We start from the raw sequence: 15,929 nt of genomic DNA, 5'->3' as shown, positions 1-15,929 counted from the left end.
CACTTTTATTTTTTTCACAAGATTCCATTAAAAAGTTTGCAAACTTTTGAGTGAGTATTGAATCTGTGCAAAACTATTTGGTGAATATGATGGGCAAATCTACAAATAGGTTGCCGTGGCTGTGTCTTTCTTATTTGAGTATGTCGCATATGTCATTGCTGGATATCAAAGAACAAGAAGTAGTCACGAGTATCGTTTTTGGGAGCAATATATTTTCTTTTAATTTTCGCTCATATTTGAAAGATGAAAACCTTAGAAGGGCTTCCAAAAAAAAACATGACGAGTATGAAATAGTTTAAATGTTTTTTTTAAAAAAAGATTTTTAGGCTATATATATATATATATATATATATATATATATATATATATATATATATATATATATATATATATATATACACAAGAAATGATCTTATAGGACCCTCTCCTACCCTTGTGTGTAGGACCCCAAAGGATCACGATTAAATTTGGCATGGATCTCTAAAAAAGTCAAATCCTACACCCATGTGATAACTTTTTTAGATATCCGTGTCAACTTTAATGCTGATCTTTTGGAGTCCTATACACATGGGTGGGGGAGGGTCCTATATGAGTAATGTATATATATATATATATATTTCATTATTAGACCAGTTAAAAACTTTTTAGATATTTTAATTAAAATCAAAGAGTTTAGTTTCAAGTTATATTTAAGTTAATACCTTTTGGTAAAAATTAATTGTATGGACAACTATAATCCAAAATAATAATTTTCCAATATAAATATAAACCTGGATGGGTTAGAGAAGCATTCATGTATTCATCTTTTAAGAAAAGAAAAGACTTTGTTTTGGGAAAAAAAGCTTAAAGCTTGAACCCTTTTAAAATTGCTTGTGTCAAAGTGCTCTCTTCCTGATTTTTTATGTTTCTTCTAGTTCTCCGCATCAATTATCCACTTGATGATCCCATCTTCAGATTTTATCATTTATGACGAGCTTATTTTGATAAGCCAACCAAAAAAACCATGATGCTCTAGGAGAGATTAGTTTTTTTTACATGTCCTTTGAGATTCTTTTCTACAATTACTTCCTAAACACTCACTGGGGTAAAATATCGATAATTGAGAGCGCATTCACTTGATCTCTTCAAGCCTATGGCTGCGCAGTACTCTATGAGATTGCTCAATTATGGGAAATTGGGCTCTATAAGCCCATGAATTTTCACTTGTGGTCCTAGAGTGCCACAAGTGGTTTCATTAAAGATATTTCTTCCTAATAAATGATATGACCACATAGTCTACCTACTTGCCGACTCCCATTCTACCTACTTGCCGACGACTCCCATTCCAGCTTAGTTACTAGGATAAAATCAATTTCCTTAGTTGTTTTGATGCCGGTTTACTCTTGGCTTCACAAACAAGGTCCATTTGACAAATTCAAATTAGATAACTCTTAAATCTTAATTGAAATATTTAAATTTATGAGAATGAGCTGAAACCTTGATGGTAGTACCACCAAGCCCACTAAGGCTTATGAGGAAGTCTCATACTTTAATTCTCGCCAAAAAATACAGGGGCCTAAATCCCCACTAACTTGACGGTTTTTTTTGGTTGCCCTGCATGTAGCATGAAATTAGAATGCTGGAATTAGGGGAACAAAAATAGAAAGGGAGGAAACAAAAAGGCCAAGCGTAGCTAAAGGGCCAGCAGCATCATTTTCCTCTCGATAAATATGGAAAAAGGAATCCTATGGTCAAGTGAAGCACAAGCACAAATATCAAGGATGTTTAGCCAGAAGAGATGAAGGGACCAAGGGATTATTTGCTCTTGATTATACCTTTGATAACATTTAGAGAGTCTCCTTTGATTAGAATAATGCCCTGAATATCTCTGCTAACAATGATTTGCAAGCCCTATCATGGAGATGTTTTTGTATGTTTAATTCATTTTAAAAAAAACATTGCACAGCTTGCCCCTAAATCCTCAAGATAATGGCTATCTTTCTCTGTACTTTAAAATTCAATTTTCAACCGATTTGGTGCAATCAATTGGAAATTGTTTTTGTATGCTTAATTCATTTTTAAAAAAACACTGCACGGCTTGCGCCTAAATCCTCAAGATAATGGTCATCTTTCTCTGTGCTTTAAAATTCAATTTTCAACCAATTTGGTGCAATCAATTGGAAATTGGGTATTTTGTTCTGATCTAAAGAAGTTTTTTCATTTTGCTCCTTGAAGTGACTAGGGTATTGTAAGAGAAACCATATCAGCCTCGTTAACAGTGGTAGAACCACATGGCACAGCATAAGAGAAGATAGTGGTACCCTCATGATCTCTAAGAAGACCATCTACTCCAGCTTGCCCAAGATTTCCCAAAAGACCTCCATCAAAATTTAATTTATAAGCACCTTCAGGAGGAGCGGTTCAAGTAAAAAACGGACGGTATTTTGGAACACAAGAGAAAGATAGGAGATGTAAAGTAACAAAGATATCTGCCCTTGAAATTCCTCTATCTGTCCTTGAAATTCCTCTCCCATCAACAGTATAGAATACCAGTCCCATAAGGTCTGCAAAATTTTATCTTTAATGCTTGCAAGATCCAAAGACCTTTCAAAATTGAGTTTGTCCCACTCTAGCTAGATCTGCAATAAAATAGCACTTCTGACGATATTCCAAATAATAGTTACTATTTTGGGCAAAGATGGGAAGTTGAGATGATTAATAACTGAGATCAGCTGGCATGATACCAAAAGACTGAAAGCCCACTTCCAAAAATGATCTGCAAATGACCAATGCAAGAAAAGGTGGCAACAAATTTCTTCAATTGTTATTGCACATGAGACACATATTAGGAATGATTTTGCCCTGAAGATTTTCTATAGTAAGATATTTATCTTGTAAGGCAATCCAAAGGAAAACCTTATTCTTCATAGGGATATGTCATTTCCATATTAGAAAAAGATAGTCCTTGGACCACCTTAAACGATCATAGAAAAGTAATCGATAGGTAGATTTAATAGAAAAGACCCCGTCACTCTCATTTTCCCTTATAACCTTGTCTTCACCTGCATGCAAGATATAAGCATTCTGAAAGATAGATAATAAATTTTGAAATTATGAAATGGCTTGATTTGGTGAGAATTAAATTACCAAGCACCACATTTTTGCAACTATAAATTTTCCTTCAAGATTTGTGAAGAAAATTTACTTCCTCTCCATTTATTAATCAAATGAGTAAAATGTTCAAAACCATACTTTGCTGCTAAGACATCTTTCTATAGCTGACTGAGGCCTTGAATGATTATCTATCACTGAGAAGAGCCCAATTCAGATATTTAAGCTTTCGAATTCTTAGGCCACCCATTTTCATCGGAGTGTAAATTTTATCTCATGTTACCAAATGGAATTTTCTATGGTTATCATCGAAAGAACCCTATATGAAGTTGCGTATAAACCTTTCAATGATTTTAATAACGTCGCTCGGCATTTGTAGAATGGACATGAGATAAAGGGGTAGATTTGCATAGGTCGATTTGACAAGGGTAATATGACCACCCAAGGAAAGAGTCTTAGACTTCAAGAGATCCAGCTTAACTTGGTACCACTGGATTAGAGGTCCCACACAGACCTAGGAAGCCTTGAATATGAGATATAAACCCCCAAATATTTGTGAGGGAAAAGAGTCAATTCTGCAACCAAGAATAAGAGCCAAAGAATGAAGCACATCACGGGCACATGAAACCCCAACCATAGATGTTTTATGAAAATTCACTTAGAGGACCATGGCTAGTTGGCAGCACAAGAGGAAAACACTGAGATTTTTAATCATGACTGGATCTGGAACACAAAAGATCAAAGTATCGTCAACGTATTGTAAATGTGAAATAAAAGGCCCGTTGGTCCCAGCTTGGAACCCCTCCAGTCTTTCTGTTCTCACTATATTTTTATACATCATGCTGAACTTTTTTTCCATTTGGGAAAAAAGAAAAGGGAAAAGAGGGTGACGTTGTCTAAGACCCTTAGAAAGCTTTGAAAAAACCTCGGATAACCATTAATTAGGATGAAGAAGTGAGCTGAAAAAAGACAACCCAAAATACAAAAAATCTAGTTGGTACCAAAATTCATAACCTCTTCGAAGTTTTTTTTTCTGGTTGCCGTACATGTGAGCCTTTTTGAGCTTCTCAAGGTTATTCGGTTGTGGTGGAGGGAAACTTGTATACGGAACAACAACAGAAAATGATCCGGGTCAAGTGGGCATTTGCAAAAAGGATTTTAGTTTTCCAATCGTGACCTAACCTCAAATTTATTAAATAAAAGTTGAGAAAAAAGTGATTTTTGAGAGTTTTATTGTTGGTTGATCTAAAATATCTATTGTCAAAGCGATGAACGTTTGACTTGGTTCACATGGATAACGCACGTTTGAAAGGAGAATTCTACAAAAAGCCGCCTTCTACTAAACAAAAAAGAAGTTTTAAGATTTCAATACAAAGTCACACTCAATGGTTAAAAAGAGCAATTAAAAATCAAGAGAGAACGAGAGGATTTTTCTTTACACCAGGGCCCCAAAGAACCGTCCGGGGGTCATGCTGACTTGGATGACGTGGCTTCTAATCTTTGTTAAAGCGGTCAACACGTGTGCATCTACCTGGTATGGCGTCATCCTCACCCTTTCCATCAGTGTAACGTCCGCCTTTCTCTTTTGCATTGTCACCGGCCACCGGCTCTTCGTGGGTGGTTTCACCGACATGCGGGTTTGATTGCTACGCGGCATGTTGATTTTTCAGATTTTCAGGGTCGCAACGGCCAGGGCTCTTTCCAAATACTTTGAAAATTAACTCTCTAAAAAATGCATTACAAGATCCATTATCTTCAAATTTTAAAATCTATTTTTTTTTTCTCATCATGAGGTCCAGATGATCAATTTGAACATATTTGAGCATCAAAAACAACTTTTTGTAATAAAATTTTTGAGGCGTACCCTAATTTGATTGTTTAGAGTCTCCCACTTATACAAATTTTTTTGTTTGATAATTGCTTTATTGTACCATAAAACAACTCTTTCATTTGTACTGAATCAGTTCCGACTAAGAATGACGTGGATCTCCACTTATTTTTAACCTAGATCGTCAATTTCTTATCCAAATTAGCAATTTTCAAAATACTGATATCTCCTAAATCTCTGCGTATGACTTTTTAATTTGTCCGGATCGCCCTGATGTTTACCTTGATGCAATAACACCAAAAGATCAAAAAAAAAAAAAAAGGGAAACATTTATACAGAGCCGATGCTCTAAACAATCAAATTAGATCTCACCTCAAAATTTCACTGGAAGAGGTTGTTTCGATACTCAGCTATCGTCCAATTGACCATCTTGACAGCAAGCGTGGGCATGAGAAAAAAATGGATTTAATGTCTTAAAAATAATACATCTTGTAATGAATTTTTGGACCTTTAATTTTAGAGATTTTTCAAGTGTTCATTGGTTTGTTGGATCTACACTAATTTTGAAGCTTTAAATTTTATAATTAAAGATGAAAATATATTTTAAAACTATCACAAATATTTCCAGTCTTAAAACTATATTTTTTAACACTATTTGAAGGTGTGCTTTACTTTAATTGTTTAGAGCCTCGGCCCTATACAAACCGCACCCATTAAACAATCGTAACCAAGGTTTTAGAAACTGGAATCGCCCGTCCAACTGGGTCGCAATTGAGTAGGATCAACGACTATGATTCCAAATTGGCTAGGCGCTTCACCCGCACGGAGAGAGAGCAAAAGAGGGCGAGAAAGAATTTTTTTTAGAAACAGCACGTACTATGCTCCAAACAGAGTATACTGTACACTTGATCCCTCAGATAGAAAACTAAATTTGAGATCATCTTTTTGCTATAAAATTTTGGGAACCACGTAAAATTTTCCAGATCATTATATTTAAATTTTTTTTTGAATTTTTAGTTTTCTAACACTTAGATCCCGTTTTTAAAAATTGGCCAGCCTTTAAGTATTTTTTTTTTTCAAGCCTATAGAGAATGCAGTTTAAAATTTTTCTTACTATTAGCATATAGATTGAAGAAATTATATTCCAAAAATTTTAAATCTTAAAAATACTCCTAGATTAAGTTTCACGACGGTTAATAGACAATATTCATCCTCAAAAGCACCAAACCTTTTCGCATTAAAATAGCTATTAAGGCCATTTTCAACATTTTACCCACATAAAAAAACTAACCTTTTTTTTCTCAAAAAACTTTTAAGATCGACCATTTCATAAGTGGCATCATGGCGATTTCCCTAAATCCAGGGTAATCTTGAGCGTGCGTCCGTAATTTTCCAAAAGCGCAAGAACCAGCGGTACCATCACGAAAGAGTTTTAACTTTTATCTTTAAAAAACGTCTACTTCTCTCCCATTAAAAATATAAGAAGCAAGCTTTCTATGCCTACAACATAAAACTTATATACTTAGTTTTTATTTATGCAACAGTACATTATGAATGGGGTTAAGATTGCCTCAATCACAATGTCATGTCTCTACAATGTTTTATTTTTATTTATTTTTTATAAATTATTTGGACATCAAATTTTATAGGTCCAATCTTCTATTAAATTTATACTAGCAAAATATAAAAAACAAATATTTCTAATAAAATAAAATGACCAAAATACCTCTGAATATTTCAAGAGGTATTTTGGTCATTATATTTTATCGAAAAATTATTTTTAATATTTTTTATAGGTGCACCTCAATGAAAATATATCACGTACCAAATTTCATATTCATACAATTTGTATAAAAAACATAAAAATAAAATACTTTGAGACTTCGGATCTAAGATCAAATGGTGAGTGGCTCTCTTGATCAAAATTGAACGGCTGGAAGGTAGGAAAAACATAGAAACATTTCTCAAATATAAATAGTTTAAATTTTTTCGCTTGTTTTAAACTGTCTTTCACTATCCAAGCGTTCAGTTGGAACTCCTCTTGTTCCACCACGAATAATATTAAGGAAAAGTTGTTTTACATGGGTTGGACCGCATTTATACAATATACGATCCCAAGATATAAAGCAAGTTAATGGTCCAAATGTTTTCTTCATAAAATCATTAGGTTTTTATTTCTTAAAATTTATTTATTTATTTATTTATATCCATGATCTCCATATTAGAAATTATATGTTCTTAAAAATTGGGTCCGAAATCTATCTCAAAAATAGATTTTTAAGAGTCTGACTCATTTTTACATGGACTCATAGAAACTGTCCGAATAAAAACTACATAATGTATAAATAAAATAAGAAGCTGTTATTCTCACGTTTATTTTTATTAATCCGACCTAAGATATTGTATGCTATCAGTTGTCACATCCTTGTTTTGGGTGGAACAATAAAATGTTGGGTAAGAATAGCAATTAATGAAATAAGAGCTTCTCTTTAATATCAAAAATTTAAGAAAAGGATGTAGTTGTAGTGAAGCTAAGGATTATGAAAACAAAGTAAAGCCTCACCTTGAATGCTTATCTAGAAAGGCATCATAAATCTTGGTTCTAAAATCAAATTGCAACACGGACTATGGAATGAGATAGATCTTGTGAATCCATAAGTATTTATTTTTATAATGAAATAGACGGTCTAGATAATTTATTACAATATATACTTTTAAAACCTGAAATCCTAAATTTTTTGACAACTATAATGGTTAACGCTGAGATGATCGATTTGAAATTTCTTGATGCTATAATTACAACCATAATGGTAAAGGTTAAGTTTCTCGATGCTATAATTATAATTTTTTTTTTTGAAGTGGGGCTTTACACATTTTGATAGGACCGCAGCCCCGATCAAACTATTTACTTCAAAAAGTGCAGCGAACGGTAAATTTTTCAAGTGAACGGTAACTCCACAAGGGAATGTATACGTTGCGGTATAAAAGTGCAGGTTCTTTGTGAGCTACATTAATTTAGAGAGAGAGAGAGAGAGGGAGAGGGAGAGAGAGTCCGTCTCATTTTCCTTTTGGATGCTCACGTTTTTTAGCAGGCCATTGTCCATGGCGTATACCCCATGTCTTTTCCTCGTCCTTGTGCTACCTGGTATGCCTCTAATTCCTCTATTTTATTTCCTAGTTTCTCTGGATGTCTGCCCTTTTTTTTTCTTGATTTTGAAGTCTATGGATTTTGTTTTTCCTTTGTTTTGAAGTTCTCATGTAATGTGGTTTGATTTTTCGGTTTCCTCTGTTTATGTGTCCTGCTTCTCTTCACTTGAAGTTCTCATGGCTTTTACTTCTAGTTATAGTTTCTTTAGGATATTTAGTTTTAGATTTTCTTTATTGAATTGGGTTAATTCTGTTTTTCTGTTGAATTGAGATTCTCCTGGCCTCTGGTTTATTTCTTGGGGCTTCCACCTTTTATTTCTATAAGGAACATTTGTACTTTGCTTCTTTCTTCACCCAGATCTGCTTCTTCCGAAAGGTTCGGGTGTAAATTGTGAAATAAATCTAATTCTTGGATGCTCCCCTATTTATTTTCAGATTTTTTGTGGTTCTAAATGATTGGGGATGGATGTTAAATTATGAATTTTAGTTTATTTGAATAGGATTTTGAAATTGAAATATTCTTTGGGATTTCTTGTTTTCTGATGCTCTATGTGTTGTTGTGTGTGAATTGAAAAATTTGATTGTGTTGGTCATTCTTGAAACATAAGGACTTGAAGTTTTTGGCTGGAATTATAAGTTTCAGTTATAGTTTTCTTGATTCGCCTGTTTGAAGCGATTGGGATTTAATTTCTCAGGGATTTAGATGGTAAAACGGCTTTTTTGTAAGTATGAATTCATTGTGTGTTAAAAGATGTTTTTCTTGGAAGAAATTCAGTCAATCTCTGTAAGCATTTTTTTACTTATGAGAATTGTCTTTTGATCTTGTGACCTCTGGGCAATGGAATTGTGATGTGTATGATGGTCTAATGCATTGCTCTCAAAAGGAAATGCGGTTACAGTTAATAATTTAATCCTGCTTCCAAAGTTTCCAAGTATTACTCAAATGTGAGGGGATCCTTTTAAGACCATCAGTTTCTAAGCCGTAAAACTTAGGAATTGTAATCCACTTCAAAACTGGATACTCAAAAATTCAGTTTCGGAATATATATCATACATGACATGTGTAAGTTATATGGTATGGGACAGCATAGTTGTATCCACATACTGTTGTTGATGATGGATGGTAGGGACTAATTGCAGTTTTCGATACAGGCATTCTCCTGGGCGCAGTTAATCTCTATTGTCCATCATTAGTAACAGAAAGTGGATGGTCGTATGGTGTACTGAACATGAACAAGTATGATTTCCTTAGGAGATTTGATTATCTACTATTTGATACTCTTTTTTTTTCCTTTCACTAAGGGGATGCCTTTGAATCAACATGGAAACCTATGCAATTTCAGAGGTATTATAGCCCAAAGCTCAACTGGAAGGCATTTTGTATCATGCCCTTGAGGTTGTGGGTTCAAACCCACTTTTTTTTTTTTTTTTTCCATTTTCTGAAACTGTTTGGTTTTAAACCCAATTCGCCAATAGAGAGAGAAAGAAAATGTGCAAGTAGTTTCATGCTTCAATCACATAACAAACATCTATTTCTCAAAACTAATGAACCAGTTTGTTGGGTTTTGAAGGTCTAACACTCCAAGCATTGAGCTTAGGCGTCGGTATAAACTATGGCCAAATCGCCAACAATCTTCCCTCCCCCTCACGAGTGGCTGGCCTCCTCAACTCTCTCTCTATCTCTAAAGTTAAGCTTTACGACGCCGACCCCAATGTCCTTCGAGCCTTTGCCAATACCAATGTCGAATTCGTAGTTGGAATTGGCAATGAGCTCGTCGCAAACATAACAGACCCAGACAAGGCCTTACAATGGCTAACTACCCATGTCCAACCCTATATCCCTTACACTAAGATCACTTGTATAACAGTGGGAAATGAGATTTTTTCAGGCAATGATACTACCCTAATTACCAATCTTGTCCCTGCAATGCAATCTCTCCATTCAGCTCTCCAGACCCTTGGATTGAGCCACCAAGTCAATATATCGACCGCCCATTCATTGATGGTCTTATCAACCTCATACCCACCTTCTTCAGGGACTTTCAAACCCGATATTCAAGAGTACATGCAAAGTATACTAAACTTCCATGCTGAAACCAATTCTCCATTCTTGATCAATGCTTATCCTTACTTTGCATATAAGGATAACCCAAATAATGTACCGCTGAACTATGTGTTGTTCCAGCCTAATGAAGGGGTGGTCGACCCAGTAACAGGGCTTAGTTATGATAACATGTTATATGCTCAAATTGATGCGGTTTATAATGCAATCAAAACATTGGGTCACCCTGAATTGGAGGTGAAAATTTCGGAAACAGGGTGGCCTTCAAAAGGGGACGAGAATGAAGCTGGTGCAACACCTGAAAATGCAGAGATTTATAATGGGAATTTGCTCAAGAGAATCGAGATGGGGCAGGGGACTCCAATGAGGCCTGATGTGCCATTGCATACTTATGTTTTTGCATTGTTCAATGAGGATTTGAAGCCCGGTCCAACATCTGAGAGGAATTATGGGTTGTATAACCCTGATGGAACACCAGCTTATAACATTGGGCTTAATGGGGTTCTTCCTGGGTACCATTCCGGGTCGTCGAGTAAGGTATGTTGTGTCTTATTGCTGTTTTTTTTTTTTTTTTTTTCAATGTTGAGTTTGCTCTTTGCTCCTTTTGAGGGGGAGTTCATGCTAAAAGTTGTTGGATCATTTGAATATTTTGGGGGGGCAATCCATGCTGAAATTGAGCATTTCTTGCCTGCAATTTTGGTTGGAATGAGCCCCTTACGATGAAGTCAAGTTTGAAGGAACAGATCTTTTTCATCGATTCTAGACCCATCTTAATGATTATTTGGCAAGGATCATTATTGGGTTGGTAGAAACTTAAAGAATGTTTGGGGTGGTTTTAAATCTACAAAACAAAAATTTTGCAAGGTAGTGTTTTTAAAGGATTAAAGGAAAGTCGTGCTAATTTTATTTCAAAAAGTTTCTATGATATCCAAATTTTCAATTCTACGGTGCCCTGGTGCACAACGCTCGTCACCGCCTACGCTTTGCCATTGAGTGATTTGTGTTGTGCACGGCGCACAGTGCACAAGTATGAAACTGCCATCGAGTGATTTGTGTTGTGCACAGCGCACAGTGCACAAGTATGAAACGCAAATGAATACTTGAAAAGGCTCTCTCTCTCTCTACATGGGAATCCGTTGTCATCCTCTTTTTCTCGTAGGTGAGAACTGGTTTATGGTGCATTCTGAGCCTCATTATAGCAATTTTAATCTGACCGCACAAACGACGCGTTGAGACTTGAGATCCAGAGGAGAGGGCGTCATAAATTTGGACTTTTCCTCTCTCTGAAATTTTGTTAGAGAGATCACACAGGTCAGTGGATTCTTCCCCACTTCTCCATTTATTTAGTTTCATTATTAATTAGATGCTATTTGCTGTGCATTTGGGGTCTCATATTTCTTATCGCCATGATCACACCTTTTCTCTCTTAGAGAGAGAGATGGAGAGAGATTCTTTCTGTCAACAACTGGACAAAAGTTCCATTGTCTTTATTCATAGAGGGCGTGGTGTCATGCTCTGGCTTTTAGGGCTTATCTCTTAAATGATTTAGAAAGGGAAAAAGATTGAAAGAGAAAACCCATGAACCATTTCACCGACTTTATTGGTATCTCACAAAGCTTGAAGGAGACTGCATATTCTTCTTCTTTCCAAAGGTTCTTCTCAACAAATACAACTCTCTCTCCATCTCTCTCCTCTTTACATACTAAAACCTTTTTAGTGATCTATTTGGCAATAAAATATTGTTTCACTTTTGCCCTTCCTTGCCAAAGGTGAAAAAAAAAAAAAAAAAAAAAAAAAAACAAAAAAAGAAGAAGTTCTAATCTGAATAAGTGTTTTTTCAATTGGAGCCCTTTAAAAAAACAAAAAAATTCAAAAAGAAAAAAAAAAAAAAAGAAGAAAAAAAATAAAATAAAATAAAATAAATCCCTTAACCTCCTTTCCTCTCTGTCTCTCCAACTCAATAACACTCTTTTTGGCACGACAAGAGTGATTCAAAGCACGTGGGATGACTATATATTCATGAGAGTATTAAGTTTTTCTTGAAGACAAAGCATTGGTGCCCATGTGAGCGTTAAGAAGCCTTTGAACGCCCACCCACTAACTCTTTTTAACTTCTTAAGGGAGGTGGCAGTTCTCTATCAAACTTTCTTTTATCATTTATATCAACATTATTATGCATTTCACATGGGAAAAGCTCATTAAAATATGGAAAATGACAGTCCTATCGATCTTTATCATTATGGTTGTAAAAGAAATTAGGATTTCGAGCTTTAAAAATATTGTATCTTATAGCACATTATCTGGAACATCTATTTTCAAGTATCCACTAATTCATAAGATCTGTACCATGTGTTGATCCAAAAATTTCGTAATTATTGTTAAAAATTCATTTTTAGAGTAATCGTTTCCTACGCCCAGAGTGTTCTCGAGGTGAGGCTTGGCTTTCTTTGAGGTTTGAGGCTTAGGCCTTGTAGAAACTGCATCATGCATCATTGTCCACCGTCCTTTTTGGACCGAAATTTCGTTCTCTTTTGCCGCCATTTCGGACTAAGGCTTCTCGTCTCTCTAAGTCGTCAATTTTGCGTTCCATTCACTCATACCGAGATTTCACATTCTCTATATTGTCAAACTTTCGCACTTTGAGTCCTTAAGTTAGACCAATATTTGGTTCTCTCTCCGATTTCGTGACGCATTATTGACCGAAATTTCGCTCTCCAAATGCTTGCAGGTGGGGGCGTCATTCTTTCAATTCGCACGGGGCTTGAATCATTCACGACCGCGACGTGTGGTGGTCTAATTTTAGTTTTAATTTTTTCTTAGTTTGAAAGTTAATACAAAGTCCAATTCTTTAATCATCGAACTTATTTCTTCGGTGTAAAGAACCAATAATTACTAGAGAAAGAGGTCACATATTTCTTATCTCTCTCTAAATCTGTATTAATTCTAAAATAATGAAAGAGGAAGGGAATATATTCTGTCTTACGAGAGGGAAAAGATCAGGTACCTTTCTTTTTTATTTCTTTCAAAGCAATATACCTTTTTTATATCTTTCAAAGCAATATAAAGTCCAATTCTTTAATCATCGAACTTTTTATTTGTATCTAAAGATTCAATAAATTACTTAATCACAGAGAGAGAGAGAGACTTATCTCTCTCTAAAATTGGGGTAATAATAAATTAATGAGAGGGAGAGGGGGAACATTTTCTAGTTGTTTCGCAAGAAGGATGACGTGGCTTTCCACTTTAGGAGGCCTTATTCGTAGATGAAGTAAAAAAGAGCCACGTTGGAATGGCGTTGGATGTGCAGGTTAACACGTCAGTTGAGATTGCGGTGGGTCTAAAATAAACCATCTCCTTAACTTTTTAAAAGATTTTTATATTTTATTTTATTATTATATAATATAATATAATAATAATAATAATAATAATAATATTATTATTATTATTATTTTTTGCCTCTATATGCAGTTATTAGGTTTGTGTGGTTAATTTGCAATAGGTAACGAGACCTCATGTGAGAGTATCTGACGAGACCCCCAATACAACTATTTCTCTATCTCTCTTACGTAAAACAATAATCTGTATTTTTTAAGGGATGGGGGCTTGGGTCAAGAGTTTTCATAGCACTACTTTTCCGGTTTCAACTTTGTCAAAAAAAAAATAAATTTATTTTTTTTATTTTTCATATTGATTTTTATTTTTGGGGTATCATCCAATTTTTTAGGATAATATCTAGGAATTTCTTGTATCATTTTATTTAGGGGAGTGATTAAATGTATCTTTAGTACACTGTTACAGTGTGTTGGGGATTGGGAATGTCCATTTTCCCAAGTAAAAAAATCTTGAAACTTATTTAGGGAAGCCGGCCAACTATTTTTTTGTTCAACCAGTTTCACATCCTCTCTCCCCCCACCCCCTCCATTAAGACCAGTGTAAGAAAGAGCGACTCGAGCCGACTAATTGGTCATGGGCAGAGCTGATTACTTGGGCCAAGTTGAATTACTCAGCCCGATTAGTACAGAGTTATGTCATGTGCAAAAATGTGGATAACAAACCCCAAAAAAATTATAAAAACTGTTAAAATTTAATATGTAATTTTTTTTATTATATTGTCATATATAATAAGGGACACAAACAAATATTATAGTCATAATTAGATTCCAAATAAAATTTTTAGGCACCAGAGGCAATACTTTTTCAGTGAGCACGTAATTGAAGGAAATGACATATTATACAATAGTAAAAAACATTGCTCAAATGTGGCATGATCGACGATGGGGTTCGGGACTTTCTTGACTTTGGCTATAAAGGTTGACTGGTGCAAAAATCGTTGTGAAGCCCGGTGGAGTTTGTAGGGCAGCAACAATACCTCCTTGCTGACTAGGAATACTACCTTGTGAAATTCCTAGGCCATAATCATCTAAACTTTGAAACTGTCAACGTTCCTCTCCTCCTTGGCCTGTATTTTACTCCTCGTTGGTGTTCTTATTGTCTTGAATACTAGCTTACAATGCCAACCACCTGTGCGTCTCTGTCTAGGGTGCAGCTGCTATGCTTGGCTCTCTGGTCTTCTTCCTGAACCAATCTAAGCTCCTCTTCTTCTCTGATGGAAGTCGTAGTACCTTGCAGCACCTCACACTCTATGACCATTGGCGTACTCCATTCATCTCACATTACCCCATCATCATCATCGTTATCTTCATCATTTCCCTCATCGAAGTCATCCTTGTCTTCCTCCATGTCTTTTGTGACTGCCGCCACGTTCCCCTCATTGATTGCTGGAATGTCAACATTGTTCATGCACGTGACCTGTCTTCTAAGAACACCTATCTCGAGAATAAGGGGATAATGATGATGGATGCGTTGAGAATTGGAGATGTGATGGTTATCCGTTCCATTATTAAGTTTAAGTGCCTAGAATGAAGGGAATGCTTGAGAAGATTGAGGCATGCATGCATGGCCATGATTGGTTAGGTGCCTCGATCTAGCCTCCGGGTCGGGTTGACCTGGTGGCGTGGTTCTGGGTTTAAGATGGACCCGGGACCTGAGATCGCTTTCTCGGGAACCGTGCGAAGGGGGCACGGGCAGGAATACCAATCGATGAGAGAGGAATTAGGGTCGCAAGGCAGGATTCACCTTGCATGGGTCCGTGACGTGCTCGGGCTGACTCGCGTGGGCGCCCTCTTAGATCACGAAGAATGCCCCTCTAGCCTGTGGCCGGTTTGGAATCGCTTCGCTTGACTTGTTTTCTTCTTACATGCAAAACACACACACACACACATTAGAGTATAGATAAGTGGGTCTGATGACCTCACCTTGTCATAGGGTGAACACACACATGCATGTGTACTCAAGGAGAAATGAAAGAAATAGGATAAGAGGGTCCATATCAATTCGACAGCCTTACGACGTTTCCTTGATGAGGGCCTTATAGTAAGATCCTATAGTAAGGAAAGAAAGAAAGGGGTGAGATAAAAGAGATGACAAAGAAAAGGAGAAAGGGTTTGAAGGCTAGTGTTTCTTTCAACTAGTTCTTCAAATAAAAGTGGGATGGAGTTTGGATTGGATTTCACCTAACTCCTAGAGGCGAAGAATAGAGATTTTTGTGAAGAGAAGGAGAAGAAAATGAACGAAAGAAGTGATGAAGGTCAGCTGGGTTCTCGCTGAACCTTCGAAGAATGGAGTCGTTTGACGCGACAGCTAGGTGTGCATAATGACAAGACTAGCGCGAAGACTGGTCTAGGACAGTAGCTAGACGTGCATGGTAACTGGACAGTCATAACAGTTAAACTACTCAACGAT

The 15,929-nt window shown here is 35.9% G+C and overlaps 1 protein-coding gene across 4 annotated transcripts; it reads left to right on the top strand.

The window, feature by feature from the left end:
- Positions 1-7,903: 7,903 nt before the first annotated feature.
- LOC18444817 (glucan endo-1,3-beta-glucosidase 14) lies at positions 7,904-13,107 on the top strand. 4 transcript variants are annotated; one of them, XR_016044713.1, is made up of 5 exons: positions 7,904-8,063; positions 9,368-9,410; positions 9,637-10,664; positions 11,287-11,438; positions 12,856-13,107. XR_016044713.1 is itself a non-coding variant. In XM_088852207.1 (4 exons), the coding sequence occupies exons 2-4, from the start codon at positions 9,371-9,373 to the stop codon at positions 12,922-12,924; spliced, it is 1,137 nt and encodes a 378-aa protein (XP_088708333.1). In that variant the 5' UTR covers positions 7,904-8,063; positions 9,368-9,370; the 3' UTR covers positions 12,925-13,107. The 4 variants fall into 4 exon arrangements, 2 of the variants coding, with proteins under 2 accessions (XP_088708333.1, XP_088708334.1); XR_016044712.1 differs by lacking the exon at positions 9,368-9,410; XM_088852207.1 differs by lacking the exon at positions 11,287-11,438.
- Positions 13,108-15,929: the final 2,822 nt, after the last annotated feature.

The sequence above is a fragment of the Amborella trichopoda genome, chromosome 11, assembly GCF_054954075.1.
Source record: "Amborella trichopoda isolate Santa Cruz 75 chromosome 11, AtrichopodaSantaCruz75HAP2 v2.0, whole genome shotgun sequence".
Lineage (NCBI taxonomy): Eukaryota > Viridiplantae > Streptophyta > Magnoliopsida > Amborellales > Amborellaceae > Amborella > Amborella trichopoda.
Note: the sequence above shows the minus strand (reverse complement) of the source record. Positions and strands in the feature narration are given on the sequence as shown.